Raw genomic sequence first — 23,196 nt, 5'->3', positions numbered from 1 at the left:
AGTGACTGATAAACTTTCTCAAGGCTCGCAAGTCTTGGAGAGTAACGCTGCAGAACAAAAATAAAATAAAACTACATGAAAGACTCCACTGCAGCAGATCTTGAAAGCTCGTATGATAGGATGAATTAATGCAATAGAGAGGGGCAACTTTTTGGTGCAGTGCAACCATGGATACTGTGCTGATTAGTACGAGGACGCCACTGTACAAAAGGAAGATTCACTGCACTGGGTTTCCCTCCTTACCAAAACTCCTCGTCACTGGGCTTCCAAGACCTGGCTTGTCTCCTTTTTCAACCTGAATAAATAATAAATATTTTTTTATTATTGCTGCCATACAAACTTTTCAAAACAAATAATCCCAGTAGTTTGAAGTTTAGTCCCTTCATTTTCAAGAGAACATAATCCCCAGATTGGATTTCCCCCGAGACTTTTTTTTTTTTTCAGCCACTGCCCGCTGCATCCTGATGTTTACCTCAACCGTGAACCGCTGATCCCCGGACGGGTTTTATTTTAGAATTTCTGCTCTGGTCAGGCTCAGCGAGGCTGATCCTCCCTGTTCGAAGCAGAGATTATCCCCGCAGCACATACCTGTTCCAGTGAGAGGGAAAAGAGGTGGTGAGGGTGCGAATGGGGGACGGGAGAAGGAGGAAGGAGGGGAGGAAAAAGGGCTGAATGAAGCTCCATTGAGCGGGAAGACGGCGAGCACCACATTTTCACAAACATCCCACACTGTCTGCATGGGACTCAACCAGCGACGACGACGTACACTTTGTCATATAATGTGTGGCGAAAGGCGGAAAGAGGCTTCTGTGTTCGCCTCGCCGGTCGGAGGAGAGGAAGCTAAGCTGCGGAATGGCCAGCTCTGCATTTTTCACTGTAGTGGGAGCCTTGGTAGGACTGGGATAAGGAGGCGAGAAGTTGGAAGGTGGGGAGATAGCGAGGATGGGGCGGGGAGAAAAAAACCCCGCGAGGAGCAGAATTGAAAGGGGGAGGCGGAGGGGGGGGGGAGTATTTTCAAAAATCCATTAAAAGGCAAGAAAAGGGCATCGTCAGCTGTTTTCATTTGCATTGGCGTGCTTGTGGTTTTGTGATATTTGAGTCAATGAAGTCCCTCCCGTCACGTGGGGGGAGGACGCTAATGTCAGACCTAATGATGTTTTTCTTTATATTATTATGATCATTATTATGTTTGCCTGGACAAAGGAAGGAGGCGCGGGTGAATGCGCCGCTGCAGACACACGCTAATAAACGAGGCCGCCAAACGCCAGCTAGCACCCCCCACCCACCCCACCCTCTCTGTCTCCCCGTCTCCCCTCGTGTCCCTGACCGTGTCCCCCAGCGTGGCGCCCGTCGCCCCCCCGCCGAGCCGCCTGGCACACGACAGCTTGGGCTCGGCTCAGGTAGAAGAAGCTCTGAATGTCACCGGGGGGGGTTGGGGGTGGGTGTGAGGGTGAGGTGCGTGAGGAGCTCGCGGCGAGCTCGCTAACTGGCCCGGCGTGGCTCGGGGGTGGGGGGGCCCTCCGGATCTGTCCGGCCCGGCCCGACCCGGCCCGTCTAGCACGGGTCCTGGCACGGCGGCCGATCAGGAGACGGCCAGGACGGCCGCCAGCAGCTGGGGTCCCTCCATATGCTCAGTGGTGGACGTCCACGCCAGCTCAGAGGAAGTTGGGTTTTTTTTCTTCCCCTAAGCGTGCATGTATGGTCTTCGATAGAGAGAAATAAAAAATGTTTGTTTAGTGAGCCTGGGCCTCGATGAGTGCGTCTCACTGTCTGGTCGCTTCACGATGTGCCATCTCAGTGAATATGAAGCCGCCGATTTTCCCTTTGACCTCCAGTGTCAGACTTAATATGTCATCTACAGTTGTTGCTCTGAGACCTTGTATGTGTGTGTGTGTGTGTGTGTGTGTGTGTGTGTGTGTGTGTGTGTGCTGTACCTGTCTGACTGACTGATCTGTGGCACATTCTGAACAGCTGAAGAGCTAATGGTCCAGCTGGAGACAGATGGCCTCTCGATAACGCAGTAGCCCCAAGCCAATACTCACACTCTGTCACTCTCTCAACCTCTCATAGGCCAGCACGCACGCACGCACGCACGCACGCACACACACACACACACACACACACACACACACACACACACACACACACACACACACGCGCGTGCATGCTCTCTCTCTCTCGCTCGCTCTCTCTCTCTCTCTCTCTCTCTCTCTCTCTCTCTCACACACACACACACACACACACACGCGCGCGTGCATGCTCTCTCTCTCTCTCTCTCTCTCTCTCTCTCTCTCTCTCTCACACACACACACACACACACACAAATCCATGCACTCACTGGCCAGGCTAGATTGTAAATCTATTACAAACCCCGAGGAAACATTTTTTTCCCCCCAATATGAGTTTAATGTTTCACAGCAATTTTGAACAATCTCTTGGCAAAATGAAGCAGGAGGCTTGGGTTCCATATGAGCACAGGAGAATAAAATAGCGGTTCATTTCTTCCCTTCCAGTAATTTCCCCCCTCCCCTGTTTTTCTGCGGCTTTGCTCATTTAGAAGGCTAATTAATGAGATAAGTTTTTATTTCTTGTTATTTGACTTGTGAGTGCTATGAAATGGTTTAGTAGATCTGAAGCGCAGGCTGTGTTTATACAGTACACTGTAGATCTAATAATCCCAACTAAACTTCCATTGATTTTATGACTTGCCCTGGGAGGGAAAATGCAACACACTCATTCTTTGAATTGGAAAGTTAAATGAAAAATCATCAGTGTGTCCTGACTTTGCACAACATATGATATCTACACATAAATATTACACATGATAAAGGTGTATGACAGGTCTCCACCACAGTGCTGGACTAAATTTATGGCACGGCTTGAGAGCACTTCATTTTGTGATGTAGTCACACTATTGAATATCTGCCGGTATCTGTCGTTTTTAATCTACATTCACGCTCGCGACGACCAAACTGTCGGTCTGCCGCGGTGAAAGTGGTCTGATCACGATCCCCCTGCTGCCAGTTGAGCGAGCTGGTATCGCCGCAACACTTGACGTTGGTGAGAGGAGAGACACTTGACTCGCGTCACTGCCCCGTGGCGCGCTGCATTGCAGCATTGAACTAAACTCTTGCCAAAGCCAGTCAAGAGTGGAGAAACAGCTTGAGAGTTTTTTTTTTTTTTTTTGGCTCTTCTTTAAATGAGTTATTCAGCTCTAACGTTTGTGATAGCAACATTGCTAAATAGAAGCCACAGCTCCCACCTTTCACTTCCTGTATGGATGCTTATTGGCCACACCTGACTCCGGCCAGCTGAGAACCATTCAGACTGAAGCTTTTCAAAGGGGATCTGCTGGAATTCTTGACTTGAAATCTCTTCAGTTGGGCTGCACTGCTAGTTTAATACTGCCTCATATTGGAAAATAAACAACTAAACATGCTTAAATGGGATACAAAATTATTTAAGGATTAGCTTTATGCTAGTGCAATGGTACATGTTACATATATGGTGCGTATAAACAGTGCTGGAGGTTTTACGAAAAATTATTAAATCTTAAATCATGTTAATGGGTGATTTGTGTTTTGTGTGTGCAGTGGTTCCTAAAGCAGTGCAGTGTTCCTGCTGCATGCTGGCAGTGTTTTTATAGAAACCTCCTCCCCACATCCCATCCACATATGATTATTTATTCCTTAGTGTGTGTCAAAGCACTCCGTGTTCCCCTGCTTGACTGGACATTCCTCTGAGATTTTGATTACGAGTTGATAATTGACAGCTTCATGGCTAGTGCCTTTTGGCTGCTTAATATGGATGAACTGGTCGAAGTGAAATGTCATAATAAACACTGACCACTAGCCAGGCCTTCCTCCTGCGAATGCAAATAGATATGCAGTCGCAGAGAAAAAAAAATTCAAAAGCCCTTTAAAAAGTTTCATGCAGGTTTATCCTGTGAAGTGAGGCGGGTAAACCCTGACTGACAAACAATTAGCACATGTAGTCAGAGCTCCCAGCTCAGTTGTCAACTGTCAGAATCCTCCCTTTACTGCTCCCCAGCCTCGCCGTCTCATCCAAAAAAGAAAAAAAAGAAAATCTGGCTCCCAAAAGCCACGTAGCCGCATTCAAAATGGCAAACTTGAATGGAAGTCCACAATCCAATTTGTGTTGTGACAAGGTCTTCCGACTGTGGCACTCCACACAGAGAACGTGTGCCAATAACAAGCTTTTGCCCAGAGCTCACAGGCTGAAAGGAACTGATGGCAAATGGTGCCGAACTGTGATGATTCTGCACTTTGTTACTCTGTTGCTGCTGCTGCTGCAACAGTTTTCAGAGACCCCGCGGTATCATTACAATCATTCGACGCGTTCTGTTCTGATGTGGCGAGTTAACCACCGTTCATGCGGCGATGCTGTTGTGTTTTTTTTCCTTTTCTTCCTGTCCTCCGGGCTTGGGTGTTTTTTTTTTTTTTTTTTTTTTTTTGGAGCGTTTGTGGCGGTAGCAGCTTGGGATTGTAGATTGAAGCAGGTGTAGATGATATTGGTTGTACAGTCTCCGGCATATGGGGCTGTCGTGTCCCATGTGTATGTACCTGCCTCCTCTGCTGTCGTCTAATTATGCAGAGCAAACAAAAGCTAGCTGCCTGCTGCTACAAGCGTTGCTTCTGTGGGTTTTGGTTGTTGCTCATCACATGGATGTCTCCAACTGATTAAGACATTGTCACAAGCGACCCCGTGGAAAATCAACCCAACAAAAATTTAATAAAAAAGAAAACAAAAAAATAAACCTACTGTCAAGCTAGTCATTATTGCCACTGTTATGGCCAGATTGTTTTATTTTGGCACGTTAGAGCGTAGCTTCGTTAGCCTCTTTTCAGTTGAATTACGATGTGATGGGAGGAGGGGAGGTAATGTAAGATGATGGCATTAATTCAATCACGTATCTATGGCCCTCAGGTTGATACAGGAATATATAGAATACCACTGTGTATTGTTGCAATTTGTTGATATTAAAAATATAACAATTTCTGAAATAAATCTAATTTACAGATCACCAATTAAGTGGAGATTTTCCCACTATTTGTATATAAGTGACATTTTTAAGGCATATTAAAACCGGTGCAATCTGAAATAACGTGAAATAAATGTCCATAATTACAGAGGTGTCGCAAATTATAGCCAACAAATATTGCCTACACGCTCCTGGTAAACAGCATCTTCCAAATTAAATGTGACATTATTGCTGGGAGCCTCTTATCCTTTTACTGAGGCCATACTGTTGTAGTTTTTTGTGTTAATGTTAAATGTCTAACAAAGCATCAGCTTAAGCAGGAAGAAACTATTTTTATGTTCATTTTGTTTTATGTGTTGTAAGGATTTGTGTAGGGTTTCCCTCCTCGCCTTGTTCAAACATTTATAGTCATCCTTCATGCTGAAATGAGCCAAATGCCGTCCGACACCAACTTTAAACTGCAACGTCTCTTGTTCAATCTCAATCAAAGCTAAATTATTCATGTTTAAGACTGGCTTCACAAAAGTGACATTTGGAGCTCTGGGGGTTTAATTGTTGCTAATTACATTTCAGCAGGCTGGGTGAATTGTCAGTTTTAACTACCGAGCAAAAAGCTGTGTCAATTTAGAGGTGCACTTAAAAAAAAGGTAAAAAAAATATATATATATGAACTGAAATCTTGTCTCTTTCTTTCTCTCGCAGGGGCATGCGAGCAGAGTGGTGATCTGAGTCTGTGCAGGCTCGTCGATGCTGCTCTTCCTCCGTCCTCGCCTCCCGCTGCAGAAAGTTCACAGGGGGCCTGCCTGGCACAGCAGAGGAACACGGCCACAGCGGCATCGTGCCCTCACCCCAGTGATGGCCCGACTGTAGTCCCCCACCTTCAGCACGCTGCCTCGGCCACGCCGCTCCCCAATCCTCCCGCCAGCTCCTGGGGCCAATCGGGGGAGACCCAGAAGACGTCCCTCCTGCTTCCCGTCACCCTGCCCTTGCCAGCTGCAATGATGGAGCCTAGTAGCGTGTCTGCTCTGACAGAGGAGTGTCTCCTTCAGCCCGCCCGCACCTGCCTCGGCTGCTTCATCGAGACCCGTGATGCAACGCAGCCTGATTCCCAGAACCCGTCACATGATCCGAGCGCCAACCAAGACTCAGACACGGGGTTAAGTATAAGAATAGGGGACGTGAGCCGAGAAGACTTCTCTGACATTAACAACATCAGTATCCAGTGCCTGAGCCATGCGGGGGAGGCGGTGAGTCACTATGGAGAACAGCTCCTCTCTGACCAGCTACTTAGCTTCCCTTTGCCAAAAGCCCCAAGTGAGGGCAAGAGAGTGGATGGAAACAAACCAACTGAGGACTGCGATGACCCAGAGGATGATGCAGCAGCTAAGAACTTGTACGAGGGACTGTTGTTGGACAAAGTGAGTGGCGAGGAGGTTCTGCTGGCTAATGCTGGTCAGGACTGGGGCTACTTTGAGTCCTTCATCAGCGAGAGTAAGATGGAACTGTTGGATCTTTGCTCTAAAAACGAACTGTCGGTTAACCTCTTTTCAGAGGAGGACGTTGACAATCTGTTTGACGATGAAGACGACGATTCGACTTTGAGCAGCGACGTGTGCTCGCTGAAGATTCGATATGAATCTTTCCAGGACAACATGAGGGAGAAAACCAATGTGCTACAAGAGGAGACACAGTTCAACTTTTTCCCGAGTGTCCTGGCCAACTGTGCCAAGAAAGACGAGGGGTCGGGAGCCTTGAAGAGAAGTGCTGAGGAGCTCCAGCCCAAAACTGAGGACCTCATCCTGGAGACAGAGCAGGATGGGAAGTCAGCGGACTGCAGCGGACAGAGCCCCCTTGATGGCTCTCAGGGCTCACCCATGTCCAACCCCAAAGTCAGCTACCTAATAGACTTCAACTCCACGGAGGAGTCAGGAGAATTTAGCGACGACAGCTCTTGCACTGGTTCCTCTTCAGACACGCTGCAGGAGGCCAAGTTCCGAAAGGCCCACTCAAAGAGATTACCGAGTCCCTCTAACCCTCTTAACTATGGTTTACGCTCCAAGAGAAAGGTTCGGTACAGCGATGACTACTTATACGACGTGGACTCGCTCGAAAGCGAGAAGAACGCAGAGAAAAAGGAGAAAGCTCCCGCCGGTCAGAAAGAGGAGGAGGACGTCGACTGGTGCCCCAAAAAGCGCAGGAAATCCTATCGCAAGGAGCCGCCGGTAGTCATCAAGTACATCATCATCAACAGGTTTAAAGGCGAAAGATTAATGTCAGTAAAATTAGGTAAGTTGGAGCCTGTGGACGGCACTGTGAGCTTAAACACTGAAACGTTGAGCAAATACGAGACACTGGCTCCTCTGAAAGATTTCTGGCAGGAGAGGCAAAGAGAGCGACAGGAGCAGCTTAGACTGGCTGCCAGAGATAAACAGCAACGTGGTTTTCATCTAAACGGACGCCATCATCGCCCTTTTCATTCTAGTCATCCCAAAAGGAAATACAAGATTGCAAACAGGCTTAAGGTTCAGAGAATTCACACTGTGGAGCAATCAGCAGCGGCGGCACTCGGCTCTCCTCTGTCTGATCAGGCCCGGGGTTGTGTCGTGAAAGACGAGGGCAACCCTGGGGTGGAGGAAATAATAGCACCCCTAGGTCTAACAGTGACATCAGACTCAGACTCCATCACGCACACAGTCACAACCAAGAGCCGCTCCCAGGAGCGAGAGGAGAGGGAGGTGAGGAGATTGGGGGGAAATAAAATGGTCCGGATAAGGAAATTCAAAAGCGAAGCCAGGCTGAGGAGCAAGAAAATGAAAGACGCCGGAGAAGATGAAGGACGGACCGTGACGAATGAAACAGATGCCTGTGCCACTGCGGCACAGATCCGGGACCCCACTGCAGGGTTGGAAGAGACAGGACTCAGCACAAATGCAGCCAAGACCCATTTCTCTGACGGTGCCAGCGCCGCTCACGCATCTGAGGAGAAATTCCCCTTTGTTTCGTCCACCTGCTCTCCTGACAAGGCTCCCTCCTCCTCAGAGGAAGTGGAGGCGGGTGTCCCCGTCATCCCGGGTGGCTACCTGCAGACCCTGTTGGATGCGACAGACTCCTCCAGCGGAGCAGCCATCTCTTATTTCCCGCAGCAGCCCCCCAGGCAGCAGTATCCTTTGGGGCTGTCCCTGGAAGAGAAGCAGTTTTCATCCCTGCAAGTAGCGCAGAGCTGTGTCCTCTCTCCCCCCTCCGAGTCGGAGCTCCAGCAGTCTCCCCAAAACTGCCCTAACTTCCCGCAGATGTGGCACCCGCAGCTCTGTGCGAGTCACAACCAGAGCTTTGAGCCCGAGACCCCAGAGACTCCCATATTACCCAACAACTTTCCAGCTGCCATACCCCTCAACGAGAACCTGCCAGTCTCTAACTACAGCCAGCTGAGCCCGGAGGCCGACAGGCTGCTTTACGAGAAAAGCTACCTTGCTGAAGCTGGCCTACAGCCTGGGGCAGATCTGCAAGTGTGTCAGTCTGCCTGCGTAGAAGGCCAGGTGCAGTACCAGAGAGGTTCCTTGTGCACAGACAATGGAAGACTTATCAGCTATGACTCAGTGGGCTCTCTGTCAGCTTCCTCCAGCAATTACAGCTCCCTCAGTCTAAAGTCTTGCGAGCGCGAGGGTGAGGAGGAGGGCCGAGACAGCTTCTTAGCTCACTGCAGTCCAAAAGTGGTGTTTCAGCAGAGTGTTGACGCCCTCACCCCGCTCAGGGAGTCCTCAGACCTGCTGGACATCTCCAACTTTACCCCCGACAAGTTTAGACACTCATCACTGTCTGAGCTCTCGCCCCCCGAGACTCCCAACCTGTCCCCCCAAGTGGTGGGGCGTGAGGTGAAGGCGGCGGGCAACGCAGGCGAATACCAAGATGTAAATGAGATGACAATGGAGGGCAACCGGGAAGTAAAATGGAACATGCAGCAGCAAGAGTGCAAAGCAAACACCTACCCGGTGAAAGACGGCCAGTATCCGTTGCACATTTTCAACAGTCAAGATGTGCTGTCTTTGGAGAAAAAGGAGCTCGGAGTTAAAGAGTTTTACGATGAGACCGGCGAGGATTTAGGCGGCGAGAAGAGTATTAAGTCTAAGAGGAAAGTCAATTGCAAACAGACAGCTGCGGGACAAAGTCCAAAGAAAGTCCGGGTTCCCAGAGCTCCCAAGTCGGAAAAGGCCAAGACGCCCAAGCAGAACTCTCGCTCCACTAAGAAGATAAAGGCCATGTTGGAGAGTAAGGCGGCCAAGAACCAGGCAGGCGGTTGTGGCACAGGCCTGACTGACAGTAGCAGCACTGGAGACTGGTCTGGCACGGGCTGGTCAGAGAGCAACAGCCTGGTTGGAGATGACCAGAGAGAATTTGAGGAACCCTCCAACATTCTGTCCAACATTGTGTCCGGCATGGCAGAGGTCCAGAGGTTCATGATGGCCTCCATTGAACCATTGTGGAATCCTATGTCTGAGGCCTGCATCCCCTCGGAGGCCAACAGCCTCAACCTAAAGACTCTTAAAATCTTGGCAGGCACTGAGGCCGACCTGAAGAAGAAAGGGTCTGTGCTTGCCGGGGCTGGGAAAGGCAGGAAGGTGGGGGTGAAGGGAGGGAAGAACCAGGCCAAGTTTAACCCTTCCCACCCCTTGTTCCCTCAGCTAGCTCTGGGCTGCAACATGTTTGACAAACCCAACTTTATCAACCCCGGGCCTGCACACAAAAAGCTGTACCGTCACAAGACCAGTGCAAAGTTTCCTCGGATTGAGACACTGAAGGGGAAGCGAGCTGAGAGAGACCAAAATAAGGACTTAGCACTGATGACCTCTTTTGAGAAACTGAGGTAATATTTTGTTATCAGCTGCTGTTGCACCCCTCTTTCTCACTTTCTCCCCCTGCTGCCAGTTCAGCCCCTCTCCCTCCCGAGCATACCTACACTGACGCTATGCCAGAGCTGCATGAGTACTTTGTTTCCCCTTGAATCCTCCCAGTTCCTTTTAACCCCACCCTGAAGAGGAATTGATATCTGCATGAAAAAAAAAACTTCTTGTACTTTGCAAACTACCTATTGAGTGATTGTGTCAAGCTTGATTGAGATTTGAAATGACCATGGCTGCATTTTTCTTGCTTTCGTTGTTCCCGCTTTGTTCCTCTTATAGTAGTTTTTTCTTTTGGTTTTGTTTTCTGTTTGTTTACTTTTGTCTGAAAAAAAGGAATACGCCTTGAAAACAGTTTTGTCGCCTTTATGAAGAAATTTGTTTTTGTATTTTCTACGCAGAACTAGTTCCCTTGAATTATGTATTTATTCCCTCCCCTCCCCCTGAAGATGTAGCTATATACACAAATGCATTGAGTGACATCTACGCATCCCTCCTCCTCATCTGTTTTTGTATGCAGAATATGGATGTCCAGTTGTTGCTGTCCATCATACACTGCCTGGCTCATTTCAAGAGGGAAACCTGCGGTTAGTGAGCCCTATTTTAGCCCAAGACATCTTGAAACCACAAGATGGGACCATTTTTGTATCAATGACATATCAGACGTTTGTCTTTTCTCCCCCTTCAGGTTGGAATAACTCCCTGTTTTGCTTTTGTTTTTATTTTTTATCAAATGTTTCTTTTGCTTTGAAGTATAGCAGAACTGGTTATCTAAATTTGACATTTCTACGCCTTGCAAATTCATAAAAGCTCCACCTTCAGAGTATTTTTGTCAATGTTGTTGTACAGGAACATGCAATATTTGCAAAAAAAAAGAAAAAAGATGACTATAATCTTAAAATCAATGTGCCAAAAGTAACAATGCTGTGTAAATGACCTCTTATATATGTGTGAATATTGGCTGTTCCTCTTTTCTATTCATTGGAGTATTGGCTGCTTGGGTTGGAGATTCCTCACAGAGACTTGCCACTACAGGAATTCTTTATTTGGGACTTTTCTCCCTTCTCCAATGAAAGGCACCAACAGCTGGCAGTGGTACACCACCACTCACTAAACCAAATCAGAAAGACTGAATTCTCCTTGTTTCCCCCCCACTTTGCCAAATTCAATTTACCTCAACATCGTCTGGCACTGAGAAGCAACAAAAGAGAGGCAAAGGGGAGATCTGCTCTGAAGGCTACTTTAGAGGGAGGTGGTTTAAAAAGAAAAAAAAGAAAAAAAAAAAGAAGCAATGCTCACACAAGCTTTTTCTGGACCAAGGAGAGTGTAATGAAGATGTGTTGAGAGTAAGCACGGAAATTATTTTTCAGCTGGGGCTGTGCCTCACTGAGTTGCTGTTTTGTACTGAAAATTCAACAGGCAGTTCGTTACACACAGAGATTCTGATGCATGCATCAGTTGTGATGGACTTTGCATTTTTGCAGTTAGATTAAATGTGAATGTGAAAGCAGTTTTCAGTACAAATAGGATCAGTAATCTTGTAAATGAAGGAAAAGCATGTCTTTGCATTAACTCCATGTGGAAATCTTACTTTTATCTTACCTGAAATGGTCATTTAAACAGTATTCTTTTTCCAGGACATCTTGGTGTCATTTGTTCCATTAACACCACCGGTTTGAACCGGTGTATCCATCCTTTGAGTATTTTGATTTGCTCTTAAACTGATGTCTGAACTTCTTTACCTTTCAGTGTTTTATGCATCGTCTTGTATTGACATCTTAGTTTTGATGAGTGCATTTTTTTGGCAGATAATATTGTCACCATTAAACGTGGGCCAAATAACGGCACAAACTGAAAAGAAAAAGAATGGATATATTGGCCCAATCTAAACTAATGTACCACTGGATATGCAGTATAATTTCAATGTCAATTTTTTTTTTAACAATTTCATTAAATAAAAAAAGAAACCAGTTTATTCATATTAGAATTAGCCATACAATCATATCTCTTGGCTCTGGAATCTTGGTATTATAAACGATATATAAAAGAATTTTAAGAGAAATATAGAGCTCTTTGCTTACAATACTGTCTTTCACAAATTCTACTCAAAGGGCCTCTTTTGAATTTTACCTCCTTTGAATGTTACGTGTGGTTTTAAATTGCGGCAGTAATTACATAAAACTGCATGCGGGATGTGCGGACAGCTTGCAGCTTGATGTAAAAACATGCCGTGTCACACTGGATATGGTAATACCACCGCACAGGTTATCATAATTGATGCTTGCACTTGGCAAGTGTCATAATCAGTCCTTCTCTGTTTCTTTTCTAGCCTTTCTGCCATGATCCTTTGTTTCTTTTCTCCAGTGTATCAGGGTTAGGACCAAGACAAGCTGCTGATGGGAAGCTCCACATGGGTTACAAGCCCATTAAGTCTGCCTTCTCTCATTTCTGCCTATTGTCAAATTGAATGTATTTCTCTGATTTAAGACTAATTTTTTTTCCTTTCTTTTGGACTTTAAATGTGCCACTGTTGAGCTGCCTCATGTTAATGGTGCTAAGAAAGCTTACATTTGTTTTTGGGGTCTTTTTTTGTTTTGTTGTTTTTTTTTCTCTCTTCTGTTTTCCCAGAGGTAACAAAAAAGAAACGCAAAATAGATTAGGTACCTAACCCTCTTTATGAATGTATATTATAATGTTATGTTTGATGTATTCACTTCATGATTCTTTGACATTGATTGGAATTACTTTTGCTCTTTTCATTAAAAGATTACCGAGCTTTATATATACTGTCTAGAGTTGTTACCAGAAGGAATCTTAATGAACTCTTGACACTACAAAATCTTGTATATTTTTTGTGTGCCAATTTGTAACATATTTTGTAAGTGTATATTTTTCTTAGAAAGTGCTGTGAAGTATTTGTGTGTGTGAGTAACCTTTTATGCGCCTCCGTGGGCAGTGGAAAGGATATACAATGACACGTTTCTGGTTTTAAAAACCAAAATATGAAAGTATCAACAGAAAACTAGAAATATTTACATTTTGTTGGGAGTTTTGTAATAAGACCATGATCTTGTTGTGAGAGTGTTGTGTTACTGTGCAAAACACAAATAAGCAAAGATTAAAAAAAAGAAGAAAACCTGGAAAAAATATAATTTGTGAACAATTTGCTGTTTTATAGATTTACATGTAAATTATTTGAGTATTATTTTGTTTTGTTCATTTTTTGTTGTAACTGTTGCAAAGGTTTTAAATATTTGTGATCAAGCCTGTATGGTGATAATGTAATATTGGTAACTTGCTGAGTTTTGTAATAATGTTTATGGAGTAAATATACAAATTAAAATAAGATTTTGAATGCTGCTTTCTGAAGAGCGTTGGGTTATGTTTTTACCACATATGCAGTTACTCATATATGTGTAAATATATATCGTTCATAAAAGACAATAATGTAGTTTCTCAAAAGGATTTGATGGATTGGCTGGACGACAGATTATTGACAGATGGAAAGATAAGCAGTGAACCCTGTTGTTACACCATGTAAACGATTTGAAAAGAAAGGCGGATGCACCCTCTGCAACATCACTGTCATGATTACACACACACATAGGGGGTAGGTAGGTAGGTTTATTAACTTTGGTATGGCTAAGAAAATGCCAGTAACTGCCGACACGAAAGCCTCTTGTGTTGTTTGTGATTCCCCCCCTCCCCCCAGCAATCCAAGAGGTAACAGATCAATATGAGGCTAAAAAGAAGCTGCCCGACTGCGACTTCAATATGTTTCTTCCCAGGAGGCCTCATCTTTATATACCCAGTCAATAGTCTGTCCCATGGTGAACCGTCCTAGCAGCAAATTTTCATGTCAGGAAGAATATTAAATAGTGAAAAAAATAAAAATAAATAAATACACTCCCAATAACTCCAATTAAATTACCCTGTCTTCATTGTGAGATTCTTTTGTGGAGTCATTTTAATTTCTGCACAAGTCCGACCGGCTCATGTTATTTTAATGCCATATCTAATTAGCACACAGGGTCAGGCCTGCTAGAGTGACTGCTCATCCATAACTCGGTGCCGTGCTGCTGTGGTCCACGCCGCAACTCATTCTGCCATCCTTAATTGGAGCTGCAGACACTGTGCGAGACCATAAACACGCCCTGTGATGTATGCCTCGGAAATTGTCAGGTGGTATTAGCGTTGTTTTTGTTCTTCAGTCACCCATAGCAGATAAGCAAGAGGGCAAATTATAAGATGGAATGTCTGATGCCGGAGATAAAGAATACCTGGCTTTAAGAAACCTTGTACCACCTACTATTTCTCATCCACGGATGCGGACATAAATATATTTCAAATATTTGTACGTCATACAAATATATATTTTAAACGTCATATTATGCTTTTAAAATGTAGGCGCAATCTTGTATTTCCGGGCATGCTAGACACAAACGGCACAGTTACTCAGGTACATGCGCTTTGTTCGCCTGGCAGATTAGAACTGAATGAAAGAAACACGGCAGCATCTGATGCCTCTCAGGCACTGGCTGTGAAATGGGATCATGACGTAACTGCGTTCTACGTGTGTGAAACCAGTGGCTTTAATCTATTGCGCAGGCTTCCAGTGACTCTTAAGGAGGGATGTCGGAGTTCACCTTATCACTGGCTTTAAAATTCGTGCCCCTGCTGGCCAAAGCGTTAGCAACGAATCTCCTTCAGCTTATACTCTTGTGTAAGTGTTTTCTGCAGAAAGAGCTGTTGTTGTTGTTGTTTATCATTATTTGTGCAAACTGCTATATTTCCTTGTTTGAGGGGGGAGAAAAAAAATGCAATCACACCAAATGCAATTTTAACCAGAGAGGAATTTACTCCAAATTTGAACTATTTTTCCAAGTCGGTAATGTCAAATCACTCAATTTTTTTCCATAGGTTGGGAGAGGGGTAAACAATTATTTAAAAAGACAAAACAAAAACAAAAAAAAACACAATGTGTCGAGGGCCATCCCTTTAACACATTCAGGTTGTTTCTGGTTATTTCCGTTAAGCAAGGTCTGCGATCATTATCCAAACCAGGTGTGGAGGAATCAATGTAGCTGACATCATATATATACTGGTGGTGACACAAACATCCACGGCTGGAATGACGGTTATGTGTGACAGCAACACTGGTGTTGTTACCGGGGAAAAAAAAGAAGAAAATAATAAAAAGGCACAGCACTTCTGAAGGCACTGCAGTAAATTCAGTCGGAATGGCACGGTGCATTAACGCGCTGGGTGTTTATTTTTCTAACCACATCGTGACGCTGCAGCCACACAATGCAGCGTTCTTCCGAACACACGTCGTTGAGATCGCCGTGGCGCTGGACAACGACAATCCCGGAGTAAGGTCTGTCAGGCAGCGTCGTCAGCGCTCGTCTCGCGTCATCTCCCGCTGTGGTTGGCTGCTGCAGCGCCGGGGTTTACCTTCAAGGATGCAATGAGGGTTTTTTAACCGTTTCCGGAACAAGCGTCGTAGACTTCCTAAAAGAAAGAAAATGGAATCCTGAAAGTCGCACCTAGCTAACGAGTCGTGCTCGTAACGTTTGAACATCCACAGAAAAAAACACGAACTTGTTCCCCAGATTTGTCTTGCTGTTGAAATCACGAATCAGGTAACGCAACAGTGTTCTCTTTGGCGTAGCACACTGTCCTTATAACTGTTTGTTTTCACGAGCTGGCTTATTTTAGCTTGTTTTCTCTGGCGAGGTTTTAGTTGTGGACGTCACTGGTTGACGTCGTCTTCTTGGTTAATGCTCGCTTACGGTATCAATTGTGTAGTTGTTGTTTTTTTTTTTTTTAATCGGGAATCACATTTAATTTTACGCGACATGAACGGTCTGTTTCATACAACAGAAACCTGTTGTTCGTGCGAAGTGTTTCACAGTAAAACCTGTTTTCTATTAAAAATCATTAGCATTCATCGTGGAAACCTGGATGGAACCCCATTGGAAGTGAATGTAGCTTTAGCCCTTCGGCTAGTTAGCATAAAGGCTAAGTGACTTTAGCGCAGTTAAAGTTCAAGATCATTGGGGTTGTTTGACTCTTCGGTGGATTTTACCGAACCAACAAATTGGGTGACGTCTCGGTCATCCAATCCATAAGTGTATGTCAGCCGCTACCACACAATGGCTCTTTAGTTTTAGATCGTAGTGTTCGAATTCGTCATGTTGGCAGCGCAAGTGATGCTAACGGCTCGCCAGACAACGTAAGCTTAGCTAGGTGATGGCCATTTTGTTTTTAGCTGTGCCTGGATAAACATAACACTTACTCACAGATTTGCAACTGTCCAAGTTCCCCACTAGCGTTCAATAAACACCCATTGCCACAGGTAACGCGCAGGAATCTCTTCCACGTTCTTGGAAAACAAATGCTGCAACAATTACATTATCTTGCACCAAGGCGGCGTTGCATTTGTTCTTGTCACAGTTGCCTTGCAATCGGCGACGCACAGCCACGCTAGTACTTGCTGTTTTCCCCTTGTTTCTTTGTGTTACTCCGTTGGGCTGTTTTGAGCGTTGTTTTGTTTTTAAGTTGACGACACTTCAGCTGTCAGAGAGCTCAATCGTTTGACATGTGTGTCGCAGCTGACAAGGGATGCAGATAAACAAGTTGTTCACGTAGTTTCGGTTCGGGAGAAAAGCAACCGTCAGTTATCAACATAGTTGTCTCTCTCTCTCTCTCTCCCTCCATTTAGTCAGTAATTGCTCCAGCTCTCCTTTTTTTTTTTTTTTGTTGGTCCTGCAAACATGAAATCATAGAATTATAGCTTCATCCAGTTCACTAGAACCTATTGACTTTGATCTCTCACTTCCTTGTTGTACACTGATGTGGCCATTCTGAGTCTTGTCAAAAGACCGTCCGTCTGTCACTCATGTACGTCCTATGTCGTTGATACCGCAGCTGGACTTTTCTAAACATTGGATAACTTCCAACGGCTCCCCTCCCCCCCCCTCCTGTCTGAATCAATGGAGGACTCGGACAGTTTAGAGCAGAGTGGCAGCGACCAGCCGGAGTCACAGCGCAGATGGCAGCAGGACCGTCTGGGCAGGGAGGAGGCCTTCTACCACTTTGTCAACAACCTCAGCGACGAGGACTATCGCCTCATGAGAGACAACAATCTTTTAGGCACCCCAGGTGAGAAACGTTTTGCTCTCTTTCCACTCGCCTCGATGAAAGAAGCATTGCATGTGAAAACCTCAACATTTCACTCTACCCATCTTTTCTAAAGGGGAATTCTGTTGAATCCACCACGGCTTTAATATAAACATTAGAATTCAGTTTTCAAATATGATGCAATATTCCCTTGCATGGCACGGACCATGAGGCTCCTTTTTAGACGTGAAATGTCAACAGCCCAACTGAGGTTTTTAAAGCCAGCATTTCAGATGGCTGTTGTAGTAGAGATCCATTTTATTTACTGCATCCAGCGAAACACCTCGGTTCACTGCGAGCCCTGTTCCGAGACAAAGTTCAGTCTGGTTAAACTTTGACCCGTCAAGATCTGGCCTAACTGTATGAGCAGGAGACACAGGGCGGCTGTTGTCTTTGGAAGCCAAGGACACAGCTTGGATCCGTTATCCATTTTCAAACTGTAATTTTGAGACCTTGGAGGGACAGCTCTTGTCTCTTATCAAAACACAGTCATAGAGATTAAGTAGTGTTTCAGTTTGTGGCCAAATATGCAGCTCAAGGCTCTGGAGTTGAGAGGTTTTAAAAGAACTGACCTTGTGTTGCAGGACTTTTTCACATATTTTTTCTTTCTGTGGTATTTTATGATTTGATTTCTGTATTTTAATTATTTTATTTAATTATTTAATTATTTCAGTTGATTATGGTGTTTTATCATGTGGCTGGCGTCCCTTTAGAATCATTTTCAACATATTTTAGACACATGACCATCCCATGCAGCAATTTCTAGTTTCTGTCTGTGCTGAAAATTGCGACAGCCTGTAGATCACTGAAGACGCCCAATCCGTTTCTGTCCCAGGACAGTGGAAAGGGGAAAGTAAATGTGGAGCATCCTTTAGTGGAGCACCCTACAACGAGAGGGCATTGAAGGGACAGTGGCATGCCCTGGTAAGTCTGGAGGTTTTCAGTCTTGTCCTGTTGCTGTGTTCGAAGAACACCTAACAGCTGTAATGCAGTGCAAACCGCAACATTTCTTTTCCTTTCCTGCCCTTGAACATTTGTGCAGTGTCTTCCTTGCAGTCTGCATTCGAGGTCAAACTTCTGAAGAGGATTTTTGGAGGAGTCATCAAAGCTTCACTATAAAGGCAGACTAATTTTGTGCAATTTTCTGTGTAAAATATTCCAGGCGAGCTAACAGAAGATGAGCTGTTCAGTCGACTTCAGCAAATCAAAGATGGCCCAGAACAGCAGAGCAGCGCCCCGACCACAGAACCTGTAGAGGAGCCAGTTGGTACGGCTGCTTTTCTCTCAGACACTCCGACCCTTTTAATATTAACATCCCCGAAGTACCATTGCTCAATTTCAACCTGCTCGTTTTCAGAACCGCCGGAGAATCCCGAGGATCCCGCCAATGGAGACAGCCTTTTGGACTGGCTGAACACCGTGAGGCGAACAGGAAACACGACCAGGAGTGGCCACCACGGGAACCAGTCGTGGCGGGCCGTGAGCCACACAAACCCGAGCAGCGGCGATTTCCGCTTCAGTCTGGAGATCCGCGTGAACCGCGACCTGGCTGAGCAGCAGGCGGCCGCCGAGGGGCAGCCGGCACCGCAGACCGCAGAGACTCCCGAAGAGACTCCCGAAGAGACTCCCGAAGAAGCTCCCGAAGAAGCTCCCGAAGAAGCTCCCGAGGAAGCTCCCGAGGAAGCTCCCGAAGAAGCTCCTGTGGAAGCTCCTGTGGAAGTTCCTGTGGAAGTTCCTGAGGAAACTCCTGAAGACACTCCCGAGGAAGTTCCCGAGGAAGTTCCCGAGGAAGTTCCTGAGGAAGCTCCCGAGGTGTCCGTCGAGTCCCAGGAGGTGGCGGAAAACGCCACGCCGCCAGTGCAAATGGAAACCGACGTAGTGGAAGAGCCAGTTGTGGAAGAGCTGGCCGTCATCGTCGAGCCGGAACCGGAACTGGAGGAGGTGGTTTCGCAAGAGATTTTGGAGGAGCTGCCGAGCTCGCCGCCCTCCCCGGCCGCGCCGCCACCGCCGCCTTCCCCCCCGGCGCGCCGCGGCCTGAGGAGAGCACGCAGCCGCAGCCCGGAGCCGCGGAGGACGAGGGCCCGCACGGCCCGCAGCCGCTCCCCGCTCAACCTGGACCAGATGGACGGTCTCCCCAGCCCTCGCCACGTTCCCGTCCCACTAGGCCCCAGCCCCCCTGTCAGCGCTGCCGCCCCCCCACCGCAGGTGGAGGCGGCCTCTCGGACTCAGCAGCACCTCCTCCCCGGGCCGGGCATCGCCGACGCCGAGGTCCAGCCGTCCGGGCCGGAGGCGGAGTCGCCCGCCGAGGCTCCCAGCGCTGCACCGGCACAGGAGGGTGAAGCCGCCCAGGCGGAGGGGGCCGCCGCGGGACGCCGGCCCCCCACCATCATGCTCGACCTGCAGGTGCGGCGCGTGCGCCCCGGCGAGTACCGCCAGAGGGACAGCATCGCCAACCGCACCCGCTCGCGCTCCCAGAACTCCAACAACACGTTTCTGTACGAGAGCGAGCGGGGCGGCTTCCGCAGGACCTTTTCGCGCTCTGAACGCGCAGGCGTGAGGACGTACGTTAGCACAATCCGCATCCCCATCCGCAGGATCTCCGACGCGGGCCTGGGGGAGGCCACCTCCATGGCCCTCCAGTCGATGATTCGGCAGATCATGACCGGCTTCGGTGAGCTCGGCTACCTCATGGACTCAGACTCCGACTCTTTAGATTCCAACCGCGGGGGTAACACCCCCCCGGACCTGGAGGGCGTCCTCAGCGGCGCCGACACCTCGGCTGCCGCCGCGCCCCCTGTAGAGGTGGAAGACGAACCCGCGGCCGCCGCAGCTGCCGCCGCCGCCGCCGCAGCCGCCGCTGCTGCTGCCGCCGCCGCCGCCGGGGGCAGAGCGGGCGCGGCTCTGAGCGAGGCGGACGGCGGCCTGCCCACCGGCGGCGTCCGGGCCCGGGCCCGGCAGCCCATTCGCCTGGAGGAGCCCAGCTCGCTGCCCTTCCTGCGCCTCGCCCACTTCTTCCTCCTGAACGACGACGACGAGGACCAGCCCCAAGGACTGACCAAAGAGCAGATCGACAACCTGTCCATGCGCAACTTCGGCGAGAGCGACGCGCTGAAGACGTGCAGCGTCTGCATCACAGAGTACGCCGAGGGCAACAAGCTGCGCAAGCTGCCCTGCTCGCACGAGTACCACGTTCACTGCATCGACCGCTGGCTGTCGGAGAACTCCACCTGCCCCATCTGCCGCCGGGCCGTGTTGGTGTCGGCCAACCGGGAGAGCGTGGTGTAGCTCCGTGACCCGACCCGACCCGACCCATGCAAACTGTTATCCCAGGTTTGAAGGAGGCTTTTTACGACGACATCGGGGCTTATTCGGCTTTTTAGTAGAACCCGTACGAAGTCTAAAATTGTGTGCAAACAACGCATGCTGTTTGAAACCCCTGCAGTGACCAAGCAGTCGATTGCATTTTGTCCCTCCGTGCCCTCGAGTTAACACGTTTTTCATAAAGAATCCCCTCACTCACAATCGCTTCAGACCTGCAGGTGGAAACGGCACATGTTCCTGTTTTTGTACCGGCACTCTATATACCTGGGCTCAGTCCAATTTCACCCCTCGCACCGACCAGTTTAGCTCTCCGTTTTGCACCGTCCGTGTTTTCATGAAGGGATGAGAGAGTGAGGGTGAAGTCTCGGAGCCAAATGGCATTTGAAACAAAACTCTACCTGGGGCGCACACGGCTCTAATGAAGGCTTTTGAGATCGCTTGTTCAGCACTCACTGTACATAGAATACCATTAATAAGGACTTTTACGTTACAACAACCACCGTTATCTATTTGTTGTCGTACCAATGATTTGTATCCCCATTCATAAGTCAAATGGAGAAAAAAAAAAAGAAATTGCCTCTTCCAATGCCTCGGTTTGTCAATTGGCATATATTAATCTTGTCCTCCTGCCCTTCCTGGCGCCGTCGTGACAGAAGGACGGCTGCGGACCGGAGAAGAGTGGCGACCCGCCGCATCTCTGGCAACAGCATCACATCTGCTTCAGTAACACCGTCGTAGCCCGGTGACGATGGCAGACTGGGTTGTTGAAGTTCGTGTTCACTCCGACTCTGTCTTCTGTCGGTCAAGTGGTAGGGGTAAAAATAAGAAATAGGATTGGGCCCAGTTGTTTGATATTAGGACTGTGTTTTTTGTTTCTGTTTTTTTTTTTCTTTTCTTTTTTTTTACTATTATACCAGTTTAAAGTATTAGCTGTAAATAAGCTTGTAAAAAAATAATTTGGAATCATACTTTGGATCACTGAGTTTGTTTGGGTTTTTAAGTTATCTCATGAAGATTATTAGGCTGGTGGTGTCCTCCATTACACTTTATCAGAGCATTCTGTAACAGGACATATTGTTGTTCACGGCGACGAGATGATGATGTCTTAAAAGATGTAAAACATCAACTGGCTTGACATTTACATTGTGTCTTGTATGCTCATTTTTTATTCACCTGTAAGAAATGAAATACTATTTTAAAGTGGCATATACAATTAAAAATTCTCCAAGTACTAAATAGTTTTAAAAGTAAAATGTACAGGTGCAGGTGCCGAATAAATCCAGCAAGGGAAGATTTGGGAAGCATCTGTTGTCTTTATTTTTTCTTAACCATTGAACATAATTGAGGGGTGTAATTACTGGATGTCTCAGTATTGGTAGTGAAAATTGGGTTGATGTCGAGACGTGAGCATGTTGTTGGTCTCACCTTCAAAACAAGAGAAAACAAAAAAAAAATAAAGGAATCATGTAAAATTAGCCTTTGCTTCTTTCAAGGTATGAAATTTTTCAGTTTTTTATTTTATTTTATTAATGTTCCCCGTTTTTAATGAGCTTGGCCATAACCCTGTTCTGTTATCTGCAAATTAATGTTCTGTTTTTATGTTTCCACAATTGTATTGTGTCATCTTCAGTTATAGACCCATGAATTCTTTCTTTCAGGCAGCGATGAAATACAAAATTCAGTCATGCCTTATTACATCTGGGACCTCATCTTACGTCTTGGTTCTCAATTCCAACGGTTTGCCACGAGCAAATGACGGCAATTAGTTACTGTCCTGTTTAAGTAAGGCTTATTTTGACACTATATAGTCATGATGGACACCCTATGAACCCTTCTGCCTTTGCGCAGAGCCTTCCATGTCAGAGTGCAAGACAGGCCACCACGTGGAACTGCAGCCTGAAAGTAAAAATGTATTCTGTCGTTGTCAGCAGACACAATCCAAAAAATAGCAAACCGGAAGAAATTGACGACGTGACCTCAAATTTAAAAAGCCTTCGCCGCCTTTGCCATGCTGTCCCGTTGTCTGTTCCTCTTACGGTCTGGTTGTTATAGCATACTATTGTATTAATGTTACTAAACCCTTAAAACATCACTTGTGTTAATCTCTTACATTCCTGAATCCAAACAGGAGGTCAAAATCGGCTGTCTAGTTTTACCGAGGCTACGCAGCAGGTAGCCCTTTTCTTAATACTGATGTTTTGATTTGATTTGATTTCCTCGCCCACACTTATTATCGCACTGTGGGACTTAACAGTTTGATTGCAAGACGTTGTTGTTGAATACCAGAAATAATTACTTGTATGTTATCTAATAGGCCTTGCTGTGTGACCCACTCAGCGCAATATGTTAACTGGGTGTTCAATGAAACTAGTCTCTGAATTAAACAAGTTCATGCTTTACAGTGCATTGCAGGTACTCCTTTTGTGCAGTGTATTGTGGGTGTGATGTTTTTTTTTTGTTTTTTTTAAATGCACAAAATTAACTTATATTACTTATGACCACGTTCACAAAACTGATCAAACCTAGTTTTATATACATGTTTGCATCAACACATTCATTATTGCAGTGCATCCAGAAAGTTTTCACAGCACTTCATTTTTTCCACATTGTCATTATGGGGTGTTGTGCGTAGAATTTTGAGGGGAAAAAAATAATTACATCCATTTTGGAGTGAGGCTGTTACTTTGGAAAGGGTGAAGCGCTGTAAATACTTTGTCGATGTGCTGTATTTCCACACCTATTAATTCCCTTTTGGACTTGTGGAGGAATGAAAATGAAAGACGCCCCTCACCCCCT

General features: G+C 46.6%; 2 protein-coding genes and 1 long non-coding RNA gene across 6 annotated transcripts in view; 2 read left to right on the top strand and 1 right to left on the bottom strand.

The window, feature by feature from the left end:
- Nucleotides 1–12,409, top strand: part of nexmifb (neurite extension and migration factor b) — a 55,508-nt gene extending 43,099 nt beyond the window's left edge. The window contains exons 3-5 of one of the 3 annotated variants that reach the window (XM_076032844.1): nucleotides 5,705–9,863; nucleotides 10,418–10,585; nucleotides 12,262–12,409. In XM_076032844.1, the coding sequence (XP_075888959.1) occupies nucleotides 5,705–9,863; nucleotides 10,418–10,585; nucleotides 12,262–12,364 (4,430 nt within the window). In that variant the 3' untranslated portion in view covers nucleotides 12,365–12,409. Of the gene's footprint in view, nucleotides 1–5,704; nucleotides 9,864–10,417; nucleotides 10,792–12,261 lie in introns of those variants that run through there. The other 2 variants (XM_076032846.1, XM_076032845.1) reach the window with 2 other exon arrangements.
- Nucleotides 12,410–13,604: 1,195 nt separating this feature from the next.
- On the bottom strand, nucleotides 13,605–16,591 carry LOC142892637 (uncharacterized). Its single transcript, XR_012927470.1, has 2 exons — nucleotides 16,200–16,591; nucleotides 13,605–15,408 (listed from the first exon to the last, which is right to left on the bottom strand). It is a non-coding gene; the product is annotated as an uncharacterized LOC142892637 (long non-coding RNA).
- On the top strand, nucleotides 15,382–22,799 carry rlim (ring finger protein, LIM domain interacting). Of its 2 annotated transcripts, none has more exons than XM_076032847.1 (4): nucleotides 15,382–15,539; nucleotides 16,828–17,061; nucleotides 18,242–18,346; nucleotides 18,437–22,799. In XM_076032847.1, the coding sequence occupies exons 2-4, from the start codon at nucleotides 16,893–16,895 to the stop codon at nucleotides 20,362–20,364; spliced, it is 2,202 nt and encodes a 733-aa protein (XP_075888962.1). In that variant the 5' UTR covers nucleotides 15,382–15,539; nucleotides 16,828–16,892; the 3' UTR covers nucleotides 20,365–22,799. The 2 variants fall into 2 exon arrangements, with proteins under 2 accessions (XP_075888962.1, XP_075888964.1); XM_076032849.1 differs by lacking the exon at nucleotides 15,382–15,539 and adding an exon at nucleotides 15,568–16,255.
- The last annotated feature ends 397 nt before the right edge of the window (nucleotides 22,800–23,196 follow it).

This window comes from Nelusetta ayraudi, unplaced genomic scaffold, assembly GCF_046127955.1.
Source record: "Nelusetta ayraudi isolate G7.1 ecotype Tasmania unplaced genomic scaffold, CSIRO-AGI_Nayr_v1 ptg000039l, whole genome shotgun sequence".
Classification (NCBI taxonomy): Eukaryota; Metazoa; Chordata; class Actinopteri; order Tetraodontiformes; family Monacanthidae; genus Nelusetta; species Nelusetta ayraudi.
The sequence above is the reverse complement of the archived record's forward strand: the minus strand, read 5'-3'. Positions and strand labels throughout refer to the sequence as shown.

Excerpts from the sequence above, each read along its gene's own strand:
- rlim (XM_076032847.1), top strand. The coding sequence starts at position 16,893 with ATGGAGGACTCGGACAGTTTAGAGCAGAGTGGCAGCGACCAGCCGGAG. Across the intron at positions 17,062-18,241 it reads CAATCTTTTAGGCACCCCAG|GCGAGCTAACAGAAGATGAG; the intron begins GTGAGAAACGTT and ends AAAATATTCCAG. Across the intron at positions 18,347-18,436 it reads ACCTGTAGAGGAGCCAGTTG|AACCGCCGGAGAATCCCGAG; the intron begins GTACGGCTGCTT and ends GCTCGTTTTCAG.